Source organism: Nanorana parkeri, unplaced genomic scaffold (assembly GCF_000935625.1).
Source record: "Nanorana parkeri isolate BGI_ZX_2015 unplaced genomic scaffold, ASM93562v1 scaffold1004, whole genome shotgun sequence".
Lineage (NCBI taxonomy): Eukaryota > Metazoa > Chordata > Amphibia > Anura > Dicroglossidae > Nanorana > Nanorana parkeri.
The window spans coordinates 430,963-452,864 of NW_017307272.1; the positions used below are offsets into that span (position 1 = coordinate 430,963).

The 21,902-nt window shown below is 44.5% G+C and overlaps 1 protein-coding gene across 2 annotated transcripts in view; it reads right to left on the bottom strand.

Annotated features, from left to right (window-relative positions):
• The window catches only part of LOC108795773 (latent-transforming growth factor beta-binding protein 3-like), a 305,365-nt gene that overhangs the window by 131,064 nt on the left and 152,399 nt on the right, over positions 1–21,902 (bottom strand). For both annotated transcript variants that reach the window (XM_018567072.1, XM_018567071.1), the window contains 2 exons: positions 21,717–21,812; positions 20,037–20,162 (listed from right to left, as the gene is read on the bottom strand). In XM_018567072.1, coding sequence (XP_018422574.1) covers positions 20,037–20,162; positions 21,717–21,812 — 222 coding nt within the window. The remainder of the gene's footprint in view (positions 1–20,036; positions 20,163–21,716; positions 21,813–21,902) is intronic.

The window sequence follows — 21,902 nt, forward strand, 5'->3', positions numbered from 1 at the left end:
CGAGCTGACCCACATCGCGGCCTGGCCGAGCGGACCCGCATCACGGCCGGGCTGAGCTGACTATGCAGCAGAGGCCCTCTATTCAGGCATATCAGAGGGCCCTCTGAAATGCTTGAGCAGAGAGCCGCATCTGCTGCGGCTGCAGTCACCAGTCTCTCTGACCCCCCTGGAGCCAATACTGACCCCCCTGGAGCCCACACTGACCTCATGGAGCCAGCACTGACTGCCTAGAACCCGCACTGACCGCCTGGATCCCACACTGACCGCCTGAAAGCCCGCACTGACCGGCTGGAGCCTGCAATGACCTCCCTGGAGCCTGCACTGACCACCTGGAGCCTGCACTGACCTCCTGGAGCCCACACTGACTGCCTGGAGCCAGCACTGACCACCTGAGAGCCCGCATTGACCACCTGGAGCCCATACTGACCACCTGGAGCCCTCACTGACCACTTGGAGCCCGCACTGACCACCTGAAAGCCCGCACTGACCGCCTGAGAGCCCGCACTGACCGCCTGAGATGACCACCTGGAGCCCATACTGACCACCTGGAGCCCTCACTGACCACTTTGAGCCCTCACTAAACACCAGGATCCCTCACTGACCACCTGGAGCCCGCACTGACCACCTGAAAGCCCGCACTGACCACCTGAGAGCCCGCACTGACTGCCTGAGAGCCCGCACTGACCGCCTGAGAGTCCGCACTGACCGTCTGAGAGTCCGCACTGACCGTCTGAGAGTCCGCACTGACCACCTGGAGTCTGCACTGACTGCCTGGAGTCTGCACTGACTGCCCTAGAGCCCGCACTGGCCCTCATAGAGCCACACTGTCCACCTGAGAACCTGAACAGTCTCCTGAGAGCCTGCACAGCCCCCCTAAACCCCACACAGCTCTCCTGAGACCCTGAAGATATTAGGCCGTGAACCCGGAGTAACAAAGAATATGTAGCTTCATATTATCCTGCATTGCTGTAAAAAGTATTGCTGGGATTTGTAGTCCTCTAGAGCTGATAGCATTATTCTGCAGTGCTTTACAATGTATTGCTGGGATTTGTAGTCCTCTATAGCTGCTTTACACCACTGCATCCTACGCTTTGCATTGCACTTGGTGATATAAGGCTTGGATGCAGCTGCTCGGCCATAGAAACCCATTCCATGAAGCTCTCTACGCACTGTTGTTGTGCCAATCTGAAGGCCACACAAAGTTTGGAGGTCTGTAGCTATTGACTCTGCAGACAGTTGGCGACTTCTGCGCACTGAGCACTTCAGCATGCGCTGACCCCGCTCTGTCATTTTACGTGGCCTACCACTTTGTGGCTGAGTTGCGGTTGTTCCCAGTTGCTTCCACTTTGTTGTAATACCACTAACAGTTGATCGTGGAATATTTAGTAGCAAGGAAATTTCACGGATGGACTTATTGCACAGGTGGCAACCTATCACGGTACCACACTTGAATTCACCGACTCCTGAGAGCAACCCATTCTTTAACAAATGTTTGTAGAAGCAGTCTGTATGCCTAGGTTCTTGATTTTATACATGTGGCCATTGGAACACCTGAATCCAATGTTTTGGAGGGGTATCCCAATACTTTTGGCAATATAGTGTAGGTGCAATTGCTCTTCCCAAATTTTTGTGACTACAACACTACATTTACCACATTTAACAGGTCTAGTTTAATTATTATTAATAATATTAATATTCACAATCATTCTGTTTGCTCAGACTGCAAATTGAAATACATCCATGACATTGCTTACATAATCTAATATACTTGTCTATCCAGTAATTTAGACATACATCACATGTGTACTTTACTGTGAGCTGATATTGCATGATTTATAGTAGGAGACATCTTTGCATACCTTTGATATCAGTGTGTCAACCTTATCTTTCTGGAGAAATCAGGCATGTGCTTTGACAGCTTGCCAGATATGCAAAAAAATCATGGAGCAAGCAAAGTGGGCCTTAGGCCAGTATTAGACAGATGTGAAAGACAGAACGGTCACTGAGGGCCCATTTACACTTGCCTGTCCGGTGAAATGCTGCAGCAGGCTAGATTAGATACATTTTAACCGCCTCCCGGTTGGCCGGTACAAAAATGGCCTGCCGGGAGCTCCCTGGATCTGAGCGGGCATTTTTAAACGTCCTCTCAGCCGCGCATGAGCGGTACAGTGCCTAAATTTAAAAACAGGCAACGATTCCTGTTAACATACAAGCGATCTGCCGGCTATAGAGCCAGCAGATCGCTGGCTATAGAGTCGGCAGATTGTTGGTATAAGCTGCGGGTCCGTGCCCCCCTCCGCGGCCCCCCCTTCCACTGTCATGCTGGTCCCGGGCTCCGCTGTGCCTGGTGTGAACCCGGGACCAGCATAGTGGCTCTGTGACGGGGGATCAGAGGGAGATGGGTACACGAGCTCCCTCTGGTCCCCTCCCCGCTGTCAGTATGTGGAATCGATGTATATTACATCACTTCCGCATTCTTGTGTCACTCTCCAGCTTCAGACGCTGGAGAGAAGCTGATGAAGCAGATCTCTGCTTCATCAGCTTCTTTGGGGGGTCCTTGGAGACCCCTGATGTCTCCATATTGAAAAAAAAAAAGAAAAAGAAAAGCCTAAATAGAACGCTATGCCCCCAATTACCCACTGTTGATCCAGAGGAATTTCTTAACCTTCTTCAGCCTATTAATGGCTGACAGTATCTCACCCCTGAAGGTACTTGTTAACCAAGATTACAATTCTTTGTCACTTCTAAGTGCATGTTTTATTATATTTTAAAGTAGTTTTATCTACACTATCTAGTGTCCTCTGTTTCTTCTTTTTCTTTTTTTGCATGTATATTTTGGTCTTTGCAGATGTACACAGAAGGAACAGCCACATTCGTTTTCTATTTTTTCCAACGACAAATGACTTGGGTTTGGGTCAAACTTATGGCCAGCCTGGGCTTGGTACAAATACAGTTTGCCTGAGTTTGTCCAAGCACCTTCAAAACTGTGACTGCTAAACTGCTCCTGACCCAATCTGTTGTGGCAGGCGCATTCCCCGCCCAGCATCGATACATCACAAAGGGGCAGGGAATGCCTCTGCTACAACTTCTGCCACTGATTGGGCCAGGAGAGAGGGGTCACAATTTTGAGTGAGCTTGGGCCGTGAGTTCAACCCAAACCCAAGTAATTTGCAGTTTGAGAAAAGAAGAAAGTAACGTGGCCATTTGTAAACTATAGAAATTAGTTACCCAGACTGCACTTCCTGAACTGTCGTCAGGTAGCTTAGAAGGGTCAATCATAGGGATTTTCTTATGTGTCAGGACCCTCTCTATGAAAGTCAGGGTTCCCAGCAGCCTTTGTTTAGTGTGTGTTGAAAGAGACATGGAGCAGTTATGGAAAGATCAGCGTGTTTGCAAAGAGAGATGGGTATGGCTGGTGATTGCTGAAAATGTCCGTATTTACACAGTCATAGACACACGGAGGGGAATTTATCAAAACTGGAGCAGAGAAAATCTGGAGCAGCTGTGCATGGCAACCAATCAGCTATTCTGTTTCATTTTCAAAATTGTAAACTGAACAAACAGAAGATGGAAGCTGATTGGTTGCCATGGGCAACTGCTCCCGTTTCTCTCTGCTCCAGTTGTGATAAATCCTCCCCACTGTGTGTTGGACAGTTCTGAAGCACATTAGGGACAGAATACAGAGTGTTGACAGGGAGAGATGCCTTTTTGTGTATGTCTAAGCAACAACTTCAGTAGCAGTTTAGCTGCTGGACCCCACCCTGCTTTTTTTTACATTTTCATCTTTTTTTTTATATTTTTAGTTTTTTTTAAAAGGTGGGGGTGGAGTTTAGTATTTAGTAAAAGTTCTTAAATACTGTGCATTGTGCACATAGTCACTGCAATATTTGGGGGGATTTTTTCCAGTGAAATAAATACACTCTAATATTGATTTTTTTTTCTTCTAACTTCTAACTCTCCAATTCAAAATGCGGCCTAGAAAAATGTTTAAGTACTGTGCATGTGGTCACTAAAAGATTTTGGTGGTTTTGTTTTCAGTTAAATACACTACATTGTTCCTTTATTGGATTTAAAACTGGCTTGTGTTTGTCCCTTTCAAAAATCGCAGCATTTAACATGAGCTCTGTGGGGACACAGCCTAGTTGACTGTTTCAGCTCATTTACACCTCATGCCGAAGGAGAGAATGCTCCCTAGCACATTGAGGGACTGCCAACAGCCCAATATCTTGGACCTGTTCTCTCGCTCAGCAGCTGGGAGGCAATCGCGGCCTAAATCTGACATGGTGCTAACGAGATCTGTGGCCGCAAGCCCGTCTTCGACCAGAACGCAACACAGGTCTCTCACTCACAACCCGAGCGCAACACCTTCGCCATAACTCACACCTGTGCTTCCTGCAGCAGATTTCCCTGGTTTGGCTTCTCTCAGCCTGGAAATGAGGATTGAAGGTCCATTCTCCCGCAGTTGTCCACCAAGGGGGATCTTGATGGTGTGGCCACTAAAATTGTGGATGCTTTACATCATTCACAACTTTTGGAGGTAAAACAACACATTTCTACTCTGGACGGTCACTTTAGTAGTGTGCAGTCAGTGACCTCCTCTTTGCAAGAGCGTGTGGTGGCCCTTGAATCAGCACAGGCCCAGACCCGGCAGCACCTTACTTCTATCTGCCTTCAGGCTGATGACAATGAAAACAGGAACCACTGGAACAAGTTACGCTTGAAGGGGGTCCCTGAAGCCACTTCAGGTCCAGATCTGCATTCCACGGTTTTGGCTGTCCTTAACCACTATATAGACAGGCTGCCTACAACAGGCCTGGAGCTGGACAGAGTAGATAGGGCACAGGGTTCTGGTTCCTCAGCACCGGGCCTCTCACGAGATGTTTTATGCCGGGTCTATTTCTACTCTACTAAAGAGGAGATCCACCGACAAGCTTGGAAAAGGGCCCACTGGACTTTAATGGGGCCAGGATACAGGTCATGCCGGACTTATCCCACCACACACTTCGCATGCACTGCGTCCTGCAGCCGGTGTTGGATATCATCCGAGCGGATGATGCTACTTACCGTTGGGGGCACTTATTTAATCTAATAGTTAATCGTGTGAACCGCACCTTCCAGTTGCATTCTCCTGATCAGCTTCCAGCTCTTTTTGCTTTCCTGAAGTTGGCAGAAGTTTCTGTTTTCACCCAGGCCTGCTCACGGACCCAGGAAGCGCCAGAGATCTTATCCTTCGTATCCTCCTTCTAGAGATTTTGCTTCCAGTGAACTGTGAATTATTTTTCTGTACTCCTTTATGGCCCTATCCGAGCCCATTTGAGTATTATGATGCCTGGAAGCCTGCCCCAATTTCTTGTTTGGCGGCCTAGGATTTGCAAGGCTCTCTCGGGACTGGATTTCGTCTTTGCCCCTGTCTTTGCCCCTATTTCAGCGACCTTCAGGATGGTGCACTTTACGAGTCCTCTCATTACCAATGATGTGCTGATCTTCCTTATTCCTTGTCATTCCGGGCAGGTGATCTGGCCTTCTTATCCCAGGGACTCTCTGTTGCTTACCCAAGTAATCTGTTTGCTCGGTTTCCTGGGTGACATTCAAGGGGGCATTTATGATATGTTGCACTTATGATACGTTGCCTTTTTTCTCTATGGTATTTTTGGCTATATGCAACTTTTATTTTATGTTCCATTGCTGCAATATTTAGTATTTTAACGTTAGATGTCTGTGAGCTATCCTGTATTATGGCTGGTAAAGGAGGTCTCTCTGTGAGCAGCCCAGATGGGTTGGAATTTTCCAGACCTTGGCGTAGGGCATTTTAGCATGTGTGCCCTTTCCACGTATCGGGCTCCAGGGGGACAGGTCTGCATGGGATGCAGGAGGGTTTGGGTGCAGGACTAGGTTACTCTAAGTTATAGTGACTGTGGGCTGGGCATATGATTTGGGTTTAGTTCCCCATGCTGGGGGGGGGTTTCTCCTCTTTGTGTTCTTTGCTAAGTTATGGGCACCTGTTTCCATATCATGGTCTCCCCAGTCAATCCCCCACACCTCCGGTTTGGGCCTTGCACTGATATCAGGGTTATCCTACCCGTAGGTTTTCCCCGAGTAGGTGGTCTCTTTCCTTCTAGAGCTGGGTAGTCGGGTCTGACTAATGGTTTTCTCTGGTAGAACTGTCACTTCTCTGTTTCCTTTCTCTTTTGCAGAGTTTCTTTGCTTCTTTTCCTGGCTTCACTCTCTTTCTTTTCTGGTCATTTCTCACCCTATTCCCTCTCCTTGAGGTCTGTTTTTCTCTTGTGTGTGTGCTTTGTTTTTATAGACTTCTGCTTTCCTCTCTGTGCTTTTGTCTTGGCTTTCAGGCCTATATGGCCTTGTTACCACCTAGGGGGTCCTGCCCTTGTCCCCCCGCTGGGGGTTTACTTAAACTTTCCTCCCTCAATGGTAATGGATTGAACATACCAAAAAATGTTCTAGGCTCCTTGTGGACCTGAAAAATAGTTTTCTTGTAGGAAACACACTTTAAACAAGGTCAGATTCCCAAACTACACAATCGTGACTTTCCCGTGGCATATCATTCCGCCTCTCCTATTTCAAAATCTAAAGGAGTAAGTATATTTGCCAAATAATTTGCTTGGTGCCAGCTCGATCTTAAACAGGGCTCTGAGGGTCGATTCCTGTTTGTGAAGGGTCGGGTGGGTGAGATCGCACTAGTCACCTTAGCGAATGTGTACCTACCCAATTCAGACCAATTGTTATTTCTTCGTTTAGTTGTTTCTTCCCTTCTTGAATTTATGGAAGGGTCCCTGATACTAGGTGGGGACTTTAATTTTGCCATGGACCCCCTATTTGCCATTAAACCTCCTCTTGGATGTGTCTTGTGGGGCATTTCACTTATATTACTCAGGGGGGGGGGGTGCCACCGGCAGATCCAGTGGAAAATCCACGGAGGGAAACTAGTTTAAGAATGCTGCTGCCGCTGCCGCCAGCGGCATTCACTCTGCTTAGCTCTACCCTCTCGACCGCTCTGTAGCTGCAGCAGCCGAGGCGGAGAAGACGCGGTTCGGCTGCCTTTGTAGGTGCCTGCTACACTGATCAGGCTCCTCGGCAGCCATCTGCACCTCCCTCCGCCCACTTCAGCTGCTATAGGAGGGAGAGTGTAGAACTAACAATGGCCGGCTATACAAGGAGGTTGTACAATCAGGAAACGTGGCTGCTCCCCCCACCACCACTGGAGAGGAAGAGGGCAGAACACCAGGATTAGATTAACTATGTGCACTGTAAGTCTATGTTCTTTCCGCGTCACACCGCTGACCTCTGCACTCTGCATTACACCACTGACCTATGCACTCTGCGTTACACCACTGACCTCTGCATTACTACTGACATCAGGTCACCACTGTGGACCAACACAGTGTATGAAGCTTCATATCATTCTGCACTGCTGTATAATGTATTGCTGGGATTTGTAGTCCTCTATAGCTGGTGGTATTCTGCGCTGTTGTATAATGTATTGCTGTGATTTGTAGCCCTCTATAGCTGGTGGCATCCTGCATTGTTGTATAATGTGTTGCTGGGAGTTGTTGTCCTCTATAGCTGGTGGTATTCTGCATTGCTGTATAATGTGTTGCTGTGATTTGTAGTCCTCTACAGCATTTGGTATTCTGCACTGCTGTATAATTTATTACTGGGATTTGTAGTCCACTATAGCCAGTAGTATTCTGCATTGCTGTATAATGTATTGCTGGGATTTGTATGTCCTCTGTAGCTGGTGGTATTCTGCATTGCTGTATAATGTATTGCTGGGTGGCGGACCTCCATGGTGGATCAGTGTCTTTAGACCCGCTCCTGCGCTCTCCATTGTATGGAGAACTTCTGGGGGGGCAATTCTAAGTCTTTGCCCCGGGTAACGGAATGTCTAGCTTCATTACTGCTTATTCCTTCCTTAAGAAGCTCAAGGCGGAATTACACGTTCTTCACCTTGTGGATGCTTTGCCGTTTCTGCACCTGTGGGACACATATGTCTCCCCAACTCATTGGACCTACTCTGGCCTAGACCACTTCTTTGTCCAACATAAAGACCTACCTGTGGTGCAATCAGCCTTGATTGATAATATTCTATTGTCTGACCATGCCCTATCCATTTAGTGTTGGATTTGCTGCCACCTTCGTTTTGCCAAACCTTCGTGGAGCCTTAACGAATCCCTCCCCCAGTATCCAGTGATGCAGGCGGACATGGACAGAGTGATACAAAACTACTTTGCCTGTAATGTTTCTTCTGTACCTAGCCCCATCTCGATCTGTGAAGCCCATAAATGCATGGTCCGTGGCATCCTCATCATACATGGTGCTCATCGTAGGAAGGAGTGATCAGATCAGATAGCCCAACTGCTGGTCCGTATCCCACATATGGAGACTAGGCACAAGCGTACATTGGCTGTGGCTTCCCAGATTGTTCTTCAACAGGCTCACAAAACTTTGAATTCCTTGTTATTTCAATGCTCGAAACAATGCTTGGTGACCGGTAGGCGCATGAATTCTCCAATAAGCCAGGGAGGTTATTGGCCAGGGCGCTTTGGGGTGCACAATCAAAACATTTCCTTACTCATGTCATCTCTCACTCATGTATGCAATTGTCCCTGTCTAATGACATTGCGGTGAAATTTAAAGACTTCTATAGCCGTTTGTATAATCTGCAACCTATTGCTTCCTCGTCCAAGGCGGTGTAACGATTGCGACGCATAGAGATCTATCTTGGACGGTCAAGGATGCTCTCTCTCTCAAGCCAGTTGTCAGGGATCTTTTAGAATCTCCCCTTACGTCTGAGGAATTGGCCTCTGCTATTAAACAAACTAAAGCAGGGAAGGTGCCTGGACCTGACGGGTTCACTTTGCTGTACTACCGACAATTTGAATCTCTTCTCTCTCCGCTCGTAATGCCATTGCTGACAGTGTCCCCTTATCTCCAGACTCCTTGAGGGCACACATTACAGTAATTCCGAAAGCTGATAAGGATCCCTCTCAATGCAGTAGCTATTGTCCGATAGCCCTTCTCAATGTAGACTTAAAGCTATTTGCTACAATGTTAGCCAATCGGATTTTGCCTTATATTAGTGCCCTCTTCCATTTTGACCAAGTCAGATTTGTCTCTTCCCGCGAAGCACGAGACAACACTATCAGGGTCTTAAATGAGATCCATTCTGCTCGTACACATGCATGCACACTGATGCTTTTATCCATCAGCGTGGAAAAAGCTTTCAACAGGGTGGATTGGCAGTTCATACAATCCACCCTTCGTCATATTGGTCTGGAGGTCAACATGCGTACATGGATTTCGTCGTTATATTCGTCTCCTTCCGCTGCAGTTAACATAAATGAAACTCATTCAGACTACTTTGCCATCTCCAATGGCACCTGCCAAGGATGTACCTTGTCGCCTCTTATCTTTATACTGCCGTTGGAGCCTTTTTTGTGCTCGCTCAGGGCAGACGACTCCATATCTGGCTTATTCCTGCCCTCTAGTTTGCACAAACTAGCAGCTTATGCTGACCACCTGATCTTTTTTTATATCCGGACCACACTCCTCCATCGCTTTTACGACGAGGTTAAAGTGTCTTTCCGCTTTTGGTGGGCGAGACGATACATTAAGTATGTGGGCACGCATATTACTGCGGACTTGTACCAGTTGTTTGCAGAGAATTTTGCTCCCATGTTGGCCAAGACTAAGATGGGGTTTTTTTTGTTAAATATTTATTGCATTTTTTAAGTAACACAAAAAGGAAAAACAAACTTTGTACATATAACTCAAACAAACACACAATATCACATAACATCTTCTGATCCACGTTACTTTATAATCTTATCCCTCAGTACAAATTATGTCGTTTTAATACTACTATACTATCCATGAAGTTTATGACTATGGCGCTTTCTTTGTATTTTTATCCCAAGTAGGGAGAAAGAAAGAAAGATCCTATTATTTACATCCCTCTTATATACAGTATATGTTGCATATATATATCCCTTATATTCCCCATCTGTCGTGTAGAGTATACATACTTGTATATGTGATATTTATTATACCACCCTGATTAGTGTACCCTTCAGTGTAAAAATATATTTCTAATTCCTAGACCTATAACCACATCATAATTGTGAAGTATGTGTACTAAATATGTGTCAAAACTCCTTTTGTTTATGTGGCCATCTGTGTGAATAAATATTTATATACACTTATGCATATAGCACATACTTGTCCCCTGTTTCCCCATCTGATATATGTGATATATCTATACTTGTACATGGGGCATTTGTTATACAGGTGAAACTCTAATAATTAGAATATTGTGCAAAGTTCATTTATTTCACTAATGCAACTTAAAAGGTGAAACTAATATATGAGATAGACTCATTACATGCAAAGCAAGATAATTCAAGCCGTGATTTGTCATAATTGTGATGATTATGGCTTACAGCTCGTGAAAACCCCAAGAACCCCAAATCCACAACCTCAAAAAAAGTAGAATATTACATGCAATCAATAAAAGAAGGATTGTACATAGAACAATTTCAGACCTCTGAAAAGTACAAACATGCATATGTACTCAGTACTTGGTTTGGGCCCCTTTTGCAGCACTTACTGCAATTACTTTTGCATGATATTCCAATTATTAGAGTTTCACCTGTATTAGCCTAATTTGTGCCTGCCCAGGTGAAGAGAAAAAAAAAGTCTCCTATATCTTCCCCCTCATCTTTTTTGTTATACCATTTGTACCGATTTGTTAAAAAATCCTCTCAAAAACACACAGCCATCCACGAGAAAGAAAAAAATAAAATAAAAGAAATACAATCCCTTCCCGGACTTATGCCCTAGCCCTATTATTCTTTAGGCATATACATACTTGTTTTTTTATAATCTTGAAGTAACCCTGTACCCCTTTTAATCCACTTTATTGCATTGACTCCAAAATAAACAGCCAAGGATTTTAACTTCTTAGCCTTCTAATTCAGAAGTTAACATTACCCTCATATAAGACTCCGTTGTTTTATAGTTTATCCAGCAAGACCAGATCTTGTAATACACACATGCTCCTTTCTATCTCTATGGATCATCTCCACTAACATGCAAATTTGATCTATCTTTTGAAACCATCTTCTCAATGGAGGCATCTCCTTCTGCTTTCAATAAAAGGGAATAGTTGACTTTGTGGCATTTAATAAATGTGGAATAATAGACCTTTGATACCAGCTGACTGACTCTTTCACACTATGAAATAACATAGCCCATGGGTTCAGCCTGAAAGGCATACTCTGTATAGAGCAGATATGGTCGAGTAAGGTCTGCCAGTGTGTTTTGATGGTAGAGCAATGCCACCATATATGAGCACATACTTTTTGGGAATCTGGTAATGCTGATCCCAACTTTTCCTCCCACTGCTCAAAAAATGTGGGTTATTGAGCGGCATCCAATTGCAATAATGATTTGTATATAACAGAAAGACTCACTGTGTCTGCAGTCTTCCTCCCAGCCTGGCAGCAGTGGTGGGCAGAGAAAGATGCAGAAGACAGCCACAGGGAAGACAGTCAAACTGTGAATGTCATTGAGGGAGTGCGCCGCCGGCGGGACCAGGATACGGGACACAGGGGCGGATCCAGAGTCTAGTCTCATGAGGGGCAATGCCAGAAAATAAGCCCCCCACCTGGTTCTTCCACTGCTACTGTGCCCGTCTCTCTCCTCTTCCACCTCTGTGTCCACTGCCCCCCCATCTGGCCCTTCCATTGCTACTGTGCCACCCCTTTCCTCTCCCACCGCCGCTGCATCCACTGCCCCCCCATCTGGCTCCTCCACTGCTACTGTGCCATCCCTTTCCTCTCTCACCGCCTATGTGTCCACTGCCCCCTGGCTCTCCCCATCTCCCCCGGGGTACAACACACTCACCTGGCCTCTCTTTCTGGGATGTTTCCGCCGCTGCCAGCCTTGGGCGGTCTGTACTCACACAAATTAGACAGCTGCAAAGCCCCAGCGCGGGCTAATTTGACTGACTACAGTGCAGCCTCTGCTTTGGGTCCCGATTGTTTGTTGTGGCCGGCCGGGCCCAGCAGAGTGGCGGAGGGAGAGAGTGATAATAATAAATGCAGAGTGCGGAGGTCAGTAATGTGAGGCAGAGTGCGGAGGTCAGTAATGTAATGCAGTGTGGAGGTCAGTAATGTAATGCAGTGCGGAGGTCAGTAATGTGAGGCAGTGTGGAGGTCAGTAATGTTATGCAGTGTGTGAAGTTCAGTAACGTGACAGTGCAGAGGTCAGTAAGGTGAAGCAGAGTGCGGAGGTCAGTAAGGTGACGCAGAGTGCGGAGGTCAGTAAGGTGACGCAGAGTGCGGAGGTCAGTAAGGTGACGCAGAGTGCGGAGGTCAGTAATGTGATGCAGTGCGGAGGTCAGCGGTGTAAGATTGAAACACGACTTACAGTGGTAATGTGCTCTGTCCTCATGCCCTCTTCTTCCTCTCCGCGTGGTGGTGGGGGGAGCCTCGATGTCTCCTCCATGTGATGCCCCAAGCAGCCTTGTTGTGCCTCCTCTGCAGGTCCCTTCCCACTCTGCTGAAAATACCCAGGCAGCCAATGATGGTGCTGCACTCCCAGCCAATTGCAGCAGAGGTGGGTGGAGGAACATACAGGCTGCCGAGGAGCTTGTAAGGCGATGCTTCCCTCGTCCCTTGTAGCGGCAGAGCAGAGCTGACAGGAGATCGTAGCTTCAGCAGAAGCGGCCACTTTTGTGGGGAATAGGCGGGGCGGGGTGCACCAGGGGGGAGGCAACGGGCAACGCCTATGATCCCCGCAAAGCGGTCAGGACATACAGCTGTCAAGCTGTCACAGAGTTTACTGCGGTTCAGTGTAAAAAAAACGGCATTGTACTTGTAGTGTGCCGGTTTTTTGCACTGAACCGCAGTTAACTCTGTGACAGCTTGACAGCTGTATGTCCCGGCCGCTGTGCAGGGATGTGCTCCTGTCACTACTACCGCGGGTGGGAGAGGCAGGGGGCGGCTCTATATACGGGGGAGGGACAATTGCCTCCCCCCGGATCCGCCACTGACTAGACACTACCGCCACGGCGATCGCTCGCTTCTGTTCTCTCTTCTCCTCCTCGGCCGCTCTGTAGTTGCAGCGGCTGAGCCGGAGAAGAGGGAACAGAAGTGAGAAATCGCCCCGGTGGTAGTGTCCCATCCCTGGTCCTGCCAGCGGCGCACCCCCTGGATGACATTCCACTCGCCCCCGCGCAATTTTCACTCGCCAATTGCGAGGGGACGAGTGGAAATTTTGAGGCCTGACCTAAACTATAAACCATTGTTGATAACTATAAATCAGAAACTACAGAGGTGGGGGAAACTTAAACATACATGGTTTGGTAGGGCAGTGCTATATAAGATAGATATCCTGCTGCGCCTTATGTATATATTTCAGACAGTACCTATCATGGTTCAGAGGAAATTTTTTCAAGAGCTGTGAACATCATTAATTAGGTATAAATGGGGGGGACTGTGCCAGGGTTTAGGACTGCCCAATGTAGAACTTTACTATAAGCCAGCGCTGATGACACATTTAATATATATATAATATACAATAGGTCATGTAAATTGTGGGTGCAGCTAGAAGCATATATCTCTTCTATGTTATTAGTAACATTACCATGGATTGTTCCATCCTTACGACCTTCTAGTAAAAATCTCCCTGTGTGTCTGCCCCCTATGTTAAAAGTATGGGATGCACTTATCAAGATTTCTGCATATTATTGCCCTTTGACTCCTGTCCTGGATATTCCGGAGTTCATGCCAGGAGCAGAGGTACAAAAAATATTTATGTGGAGTAAGAATGAACTGTCCCCCCTTTTTATCTGACTTTGACTGAGGATGGGTTGAAATCTTATACTTAATTGATTGGGGAAGCAACTAAAAGGAGGGGGACAATGGATGAGATACTTTCAATTTCAAGACTTTTATAAAATGGTTTAGAGCAGGGGGCAGACAGATAGAGAAATGGCATCAGTGGAAAAACTGTGCCTGAGAGAAAGGGCACCACAACATGTAGTTTTGGTCTAACATATTGTTGTTATTAGTAACTGCAAAGATACCATATTATAAAAGGGAATTGGAAAGAGAACTGAATTACAGGTTCTCGGATAGAGAACAGATAAAACTATATGCATTGACACATAAGCTTTTCGGTGTCAATTACAGGAAGGACATTTTAAAATCTTAACAAGGTGGTACCGTTGCCCAGCCAAATTGCATGCAATTTTCCCACAGGCTTCTAGTAAATGCTGTAGATGTCAACAATCATCATCGACAATGAGTAGCAGTAGTAGTCCAAGATGGTAGCTTCCGCTATAGAGGCAGCTTTTAAACATTCCAAGTGGTAATGACTCATGAAAATCACATCTAGCCGAGAATAGGAATTGTGTACCATGGAATAATAAGAAAAGTTCTTATCCCTTGGATGTAAGTCTCCAGGCATCCATAAATCGCATTTTATATAATCTCTTCGAACTAGCAAATTTAAATGTCCTATTGAGGTATCTAAACTAGGCTCTAGTGCCACATAAGACATCTCCTCCCACTATCAATAAGCCAGACGCAAATTTTGATAAGCTAGAGAAGAATTGAGTATGAGATTTAATTTGGCCTTGATTAGGACAGTACACATTCACAAGAGTACACACTGGGGGGTATTTATCAAAGCAATTACGGCAGTTTTAGCCTCTTAGATCATTTTTTAATGTGCAAATCTGTCTTTTAACATGTGCCCCTGTTTTCACCTGAGCTTGCACTAATTTTCCAACTGCACGTGTTTTGCCCAAAGCTTGCACTACTTTTCCAACTGCACATGTTTTTTGCATGTGTTTTGCACCTGTTTTCTTCAGAGCTTGCAATACATTTTCAATTGCATGTTTTTTGCCCCTGTTTTGCACCTGTTTTCTTCAGAGCTTGCACTACTTTTTCAACTGCATGTTTTTTGCACCTGTTTTCGTCTGCTCTTGTTCCGGGGCTGTATGAAACTGGAGCATCACCTAAGAAAACAGTCACAACTTAAGAAGTCCCCGTGACCACTTACTCAAGATACGACAGTTAAGCTTTTTGCCTGAAGTTAGAAGTATTTTTTCCTGGAGTCTACTAAACCTCATTTATCAACAACATTACACTAGCTTGATAAATCTGGTGCAAATATATTCCGTGCAAGTTCAAACACTCGCAATTGCTATGATAAATTCCCCCCAACATGTCTAATGAAAATGACATTTATTATCAAGGCTTAGACTGCATTGATAAATAAGGTGCAAATAACGTGGAAAATTTGTCACTGAAAACTGGAGCAGCTCACTTGATAAATTCCCCCCACTGTATTTCCTATTGAACCCTTTAAGATCAAATACCTCCCATATATATCTGCTATTATATCAGTCAACTGGAAAGGTATGCTCTTATGCAGTGGCGTAACCAGAGGTATGGGCGCCCGGGGCAGAACATTTTTTTCGCCCCCCCCCCACCCGCACCCCCGGTTGTTACGCCACTGCTCTTATGTATACCAATGGCAACCACTTTCCTTTTTCTCATATCTGAAAGGCTGTAGTACCATTGAGTATAAAAACATGTATATAATCTGGTAATACTATATGGCCCGAGTGTTGTTTTGGTTCCCTATATAGTTGGTGGGGTGTTAAGCCCACTTACATTATAGGATAATATATTCACCGTCATCCTTTGTACATATCAACCCCTTTCTCCATCATATATTCCAAATTAGGTATTAGGGCATAGTTCAAAAAAAGATACATCGAAAAAAGAAAACCATACATAAACACAGGAAAAATCTCCCATCACCCCTTAGGACATTAAACAAACAAAATGCACTGTACCCCATATATAGGATACATTGTATTATAACACAATACATAATGCCATTTCCCGGCATTTCAGTTCTCCCCTTAACCATACTTGAGAACTATTGTCAATTGGATTGGCAGGGAGCTGAGCACCTGGGGCAGGAGGCTAAACCCCGTGCCAGATCATGGCAGAGGGTAGTGTGACAACTATACACAATAGAGGGGGGCATAGCTCCCTTTGGCAGCCAAACTTTCCGTTTTATTTCTAATGATTGCTGATATATAAGAGAGAAAAAAGGAGAGAAGACTAAGATGGATTTAACTTAGTGGCAGGAACTTACCTTGACTTGGTTTGGATGCTGTGCTGCTCTCAAAATGACAGTGCAGCATAGGATTCTTTGCATGCAGCAAGCTCTCCCAATCAAATTACCCTAGCAATTCTTTTCCCAGCTCCGACAACAATTTATCTGGTTTGTGTGGGCACGTAGACATCCCAGGCTGGCATATTGTCTCTTGACCCTTCTCAAGCAGAATGGGGCCTCATCCAGCCTTAATCATCTGGTTGACTGGAGCTGTAACTCCCAACACAAGAGATGGGTGACTATGGAGCTGATGGAATCTCGAGCCCCTTTGAGTGACCTGCCGTGACCTTCCTCTCAAATTCCCACAGAGGTTTCGCCACCTGTTGACGGTATGCAAGTTTCTATGTTACTATTTTACTATATATGGTGGATCTCATTGGGGATGGGACTTGAATGTCACAGGAGGCGGTTCGGAACCTACTTTCCCGGCAATTAGACATTTGGAGTTTGTATCAAATCTGAAACGGCCTTCGAGTCGGTGTGTCACAAGGGCTAACCTGTTCGTCATTCTCTGTCAATGCTTTATAAGCTACTCGCTGCGCCACCTGAGACTTTTTGTCCGCCGTTCATAAGGAAATGGAAGGCTGAGCTGGGTAAGACCTTCACAGATCAACAGAGGCATGTGGCATTGTCCCTGGCCCACAGGTCTTCCATGGCAAGTAGGTACCAGGACCTGGGTTACAAGATATTAGTGCGATGGTATAGGGTCCAAAACATTTTATATAAAATTGATAGATCTATTCCATTTACCTGTTGGAGATGTGGTTTGGCCACGGGTACTATGTCACACATTTTTTTGGTACTGTTTAGCTCTTTCCCCTTTCTGGGATACTGTGTGCTCTTGACAGCTTCTTTGCACAATACCGAGGAAAAGTTTAAATCCACTTAGATGCCATGGTTTAATTATAAATTTACCTCTGCCTATTAGCAGGTGTTGCCAGACTCCCCATCACCTCGTTGAGTGGTATCTATGGTTTTAGCGGGGATAGGAGGGTGGGACCCCAGGGGATCTCTTCTGGATGCTTCCACATTTTCTGGTCTTCTGCACTATTCTTTACTGTCCTGTCTCTGTTTACTTTAGTCCAGGAGTTACCAAACTTTAGTTGGGCCCCATCCTTCCCTATTGGGTATTCCCTTTTCATCAGTTTGGTTGTCTGCTTTTTTTCAGGTTGAGGGGTGGTGGGAGCCCGTACTTCTCATTACTCAATAGCATATCAGATTTTATGCTTCCTTGGTTTAATATACGTATAGAATGTTCATATTCTCTATGGTTCTTTCTGCACAATATGGTGACATTAGTTATTATGGATACTTGACCAGTTCATTCGCTGCTTAAGTATCTCCTATTCATTTAACCTGTTGTCTTGTATAATTTTCTCTGCAGTTTTGTTAGCTACATATTGTAATCCATCTTACTTGTATTACGTCTGTTTTGGGAAAGTTTTTGGCTGTATCCGTTTTGACCTTCCTGAGGCCTGTTGCAACTTGCATATTTTGAACCCTGAATGTTTCTATCCGTAACGCTCTTAACCACACGTTACAATTTATCAGATATACCTGATATGGATCTAAGCTACAGAGGGGTAACCAATTATCACAAGAGTCTTTAGCAATAGTAACAACTGCAAGTATTACTTCATACTGAGTCAATTATATGGTATACATGATATAGGATGTGTTCCTAAATAAATAAAGCATGAATATATTTAGTGAGTAAGTCCAGGTATTCACAGTGTCTCCATATTCCTTCAAATAGGTACACATTTAAGATGCAATAACAGTTGTGGTGGTATATATATTTATATAGATGCAGGGTTGGATCACTAACACAGCAAAAGCCTTTAGTATAGCAAACAACCAGGTTGCAGTAAGTTTTAGGATAATGTTATACGGTTGGTATTGGAGGATAATAGGAGAGGGATACTTGCGGTTAGCCGGTATAGGAGCTGTTGAGTTGAACTGGTAAGGCTAATCGTGGACATTCCAGTAGGCGAGGAGTGCTTGTGTTATTATTCCAGGAATTCCTGATTCGGTAACACAGGGTAGAAACAAGGAAGGCAAGTGTGAACTGTGCAATATTCCAGGTTATACTTGGTTAAGCGAGCTGCAAGGCTTCTCCTGAGGCAGGTGCAGTGCTAGAGCAATGGCTCGGCGCAAACGAGCATGGAGAGGCTCCAGCAGTGACAGGGTGCATGGATGGCTGCAGTCCTAAGAGAGACAGAGCCTGGCTCCTGCAGGATGGATGGATGACTGCAAGAGGGACATAGGCGGCTTGAGGCATGGTTACCGAAGTGTCGCCCGAAGCGTCTGTGACACTATTTTCTGCTTTTCAATAAACAAAGAATTTTTTAAAAAATCGGCCTAGTAAAAGTTCTTAAATACGGTATGCATAGTCAGTACAATATTCTGGTGGGTTTTTTTCAGTCAAATACACTCTAATATTCATTATTTAATGAAAAACTGATTTGTGTCTCTCCTGTTCGAAATGGGGTCTATAAAACCTAAGAAACGTGATTAAATACTGTGCATGTAGTCACTACAATACTTTGGAAGCCATTTTCAGCTAAATAAATAACCTATAATGTTGATTTATTGATTTAAAGCCGATTGATGTCTGTTCAAAAAGTGGGCTAATAAAAGTGTTTAAATACTGTATACATAGTCAATACATAGTGAAATACATATGAAATGCTGGCCTCTGTCTGTCCTGTTCAAAATGTGGCCTAGTCAAAGTGATTAAAGTGATCAAATATTTTGCATGTAGTTACTACAATATTTTCTACAACTTTTTTCATTGAAATAAATACACACTAATGTTGTTTTTTTTTATGAAAAGCTGGATGGTGGGGATCCTATTGAATTAGTGGCCTAATAAAAGTGTTTAAAGATTGTGCACTATCTCACTACAATATTCTGGGGGGGTTTTCAGTGAAATATATATACTGTAATGTTGATTTTTATTTTATCAATAGCTGGCTGGTGTTGGTCTGGTTGAAAAAATGGTTTAAGGAAAGTGTTCAAATACTGTGCACATAGGCTCTACAATATTTTGGGGGCATTTTCAGTAATCTGATGCTGCTTTTACTTAATTTCTCTTCTTGCAAAAAAATTGGACTTAGTGAAAGTGTTTAAATACTGTTCAGGTACTCCATACAATATTTTGGGGATCTTTCACTGAAATAAATACACCCCAGTGTTGAGGAAGCCTGCCTACATTTTTATTCCCTCCTCACCAACAGCACCACAACCCTGGTGGTGAGCAAGAATGAGCCTTTAAAAGAAAAATGTTCAAGGTGTACTATGAGGGCAAATTTGTCTGATGAATTTCAAACTGCACTGCTCCAGCAATGTACTGTAAATGTATGGCTGGATGCCTCCTGGAATGTGAGAACTATTGTATTCCTTCAAAATGTGCCAAAGAGTTTGAGAAACCTCCTTTTCAAGTTATGGTTTCCCATCAGTTTGAGGACTATCATTTTGGAGTTACTGTATGTGCTTACAGCAGTTTTAGCGTGTCATTGTGTGTGCAAAATTTGTACACTCTAAGCAAGCTAATAACAAGAGCAAAGTTATGTGGAAATACAAGGTACACTTTGTTCATTCTTAAACTTTAAATAGTCAAATTGCAAAAGTAAAGATCCACACTGTACTCGCCTCTGTATGTGTCAACTCTATAAAATAATTGGCAATTGTAGTTCCAAGTTGAAGGAAGTGGACATGAATAAATATGCTAAGGTTATCAGAACACATAGTATAGAATACCTAAATAGAAACTGCATCATTACCTATTTTAGTTTCAAATGTATTTTGTGGCTTACCTATACAAACCTTCTTCTCAGGATCAGGATAGTACCCAGGGTGGCAACTGCAGTAGAATCCATTAGGAGTAGAAATGCACTCTCCATGCCCACACAAATTCCTGATCATTTTACACTCATTGGTTTCTATGCAGGAAAAAACAAGTTATAAATTGTTATTTTATAAATAATCAATGGAAACAAGTGTTGTAGCTGCAAATGGCAACAAAAGACTCACCTGTTAACTGAGTGGGGGCAATTTCAGCAGCACTTCGAGTGTCATACTCTGCAGGTATTTTTTGAACAGCCATTGTTGTGGGCTCCAAAACCAGTGCTATAAATAGAAAATGCGATTATGTATTTCTAAACTGGTAGCTGTATACTTTTCAGAATATTATTCATGGTGCCATACAAACCAATGGCTCACAACAGCTACAAAATATATAGATCTATAGATCTATATATATGTATATATATATATATAGATCTATAGATCTATATATTTTGTATATGTTAATATCCTATGGCAGCGCTGACAAATTGGTTAGCTCCCATTTGCCCTAGGTAACAGGAACACAAAGGGTTAAAAGCCCAACACCCTTTAGCCCATATAAGCACCTCCTTCACCTGAGCTCCCCTGTCTTTTTTTGTTCCTGTTCCCCTGGGACAGGGAGTATAGTGTTTTTTCCCTCGAGGGAAAATTTTTCTTTTTGTTATTTTAATTATATGTTTATATGCAATACTTTGCCGCAGGGGAGTTCAGCCTCTCTTGCCTGTGGGGCCCTCAAGTCTTGGCCCCAGGCAGGGGTGTCCCCTTGAGGAAGCTGAAGCCAATTCCTTCTACCTGCAAGAGGCCTGCGGTGACCCTGGGGGTAGCGGCCATGGTATGGAAACCGAGGGATTTTGTGTTCCGGTCTCAGCTTCTCCTCGGGTCAGGTAAGCTCTGGTAGGCAGTGGTATCTTACCTAGACTGGTTGGAATTGTAACCATCCCCCCGCATCTGCACTGGAGCTCCGGCAGCTCTTCCGAGTTGAGGGCAGGTGGATGTGGGCAGTAGCGGCTTCGCGGCTCTACTGTGCATGCGCGGAGTCATCATGACATTATATGAGTCTCTGATTTTGGCGCAAAATTAAAAGGGGATGAAGGGCAGCTTCTCTGCTATTTTCCTGCTAAAGCAACATGGAATGCCGTACCTCACCTCACGGGTCTGAATCAAGGGAGCCTAGGTTAGAGATGTATAATAAAAAAATAAAAAGAGTGCATTTTTTAAGGCTAATATCAAGTTGGTATTTTTTTATTTAGCCCCGTGGAGATAAGAGTCCTCTGCATCTTCAGGAAAGAAAAAAGGCAAATCTGACAGATGCCGCTCTTGTGATGCCAAAGCTATGGCGGGAAGAAAGCTCTGCGGAAGCTGTTTGAATGAGGCTGCAGGGTCTTCCAGATCCTCTATGGACAAAATGCAGACGGTGGCTAAAGGAGTGAAACAAGCCAGCCATTCCCGTAAGAGGCAGAGAACCGCCAGTTCTCATTATGATTCCTCAGTGGATACAGAGGAGGACATGTCACTATCGGAGGGGGAATACTCCTCTTCTTCAGATAAGGAAATCTCAACAACCCAAGATGGTGGATACGCTTATTACTTTAGTATGCAAAACACTAGGCAGGAAATAGAGTAGCTGCAAATGGCAACAAAAGACTCACCTGTTAACTGAGTGGGGGCAATTTCAGCAGCACTTCGAGTGTCATACTCTGCAGGTATTTTTTGAACAGCCATTGTTGTGGGCTCCAAAACCAGTGCTATAAATAGAAAATGCGCTTATGTATTTCTAAAGTGGTAGCTGTATACTTTTCAGAATATTATTCATGGTGCCATACAAACCAATGGCT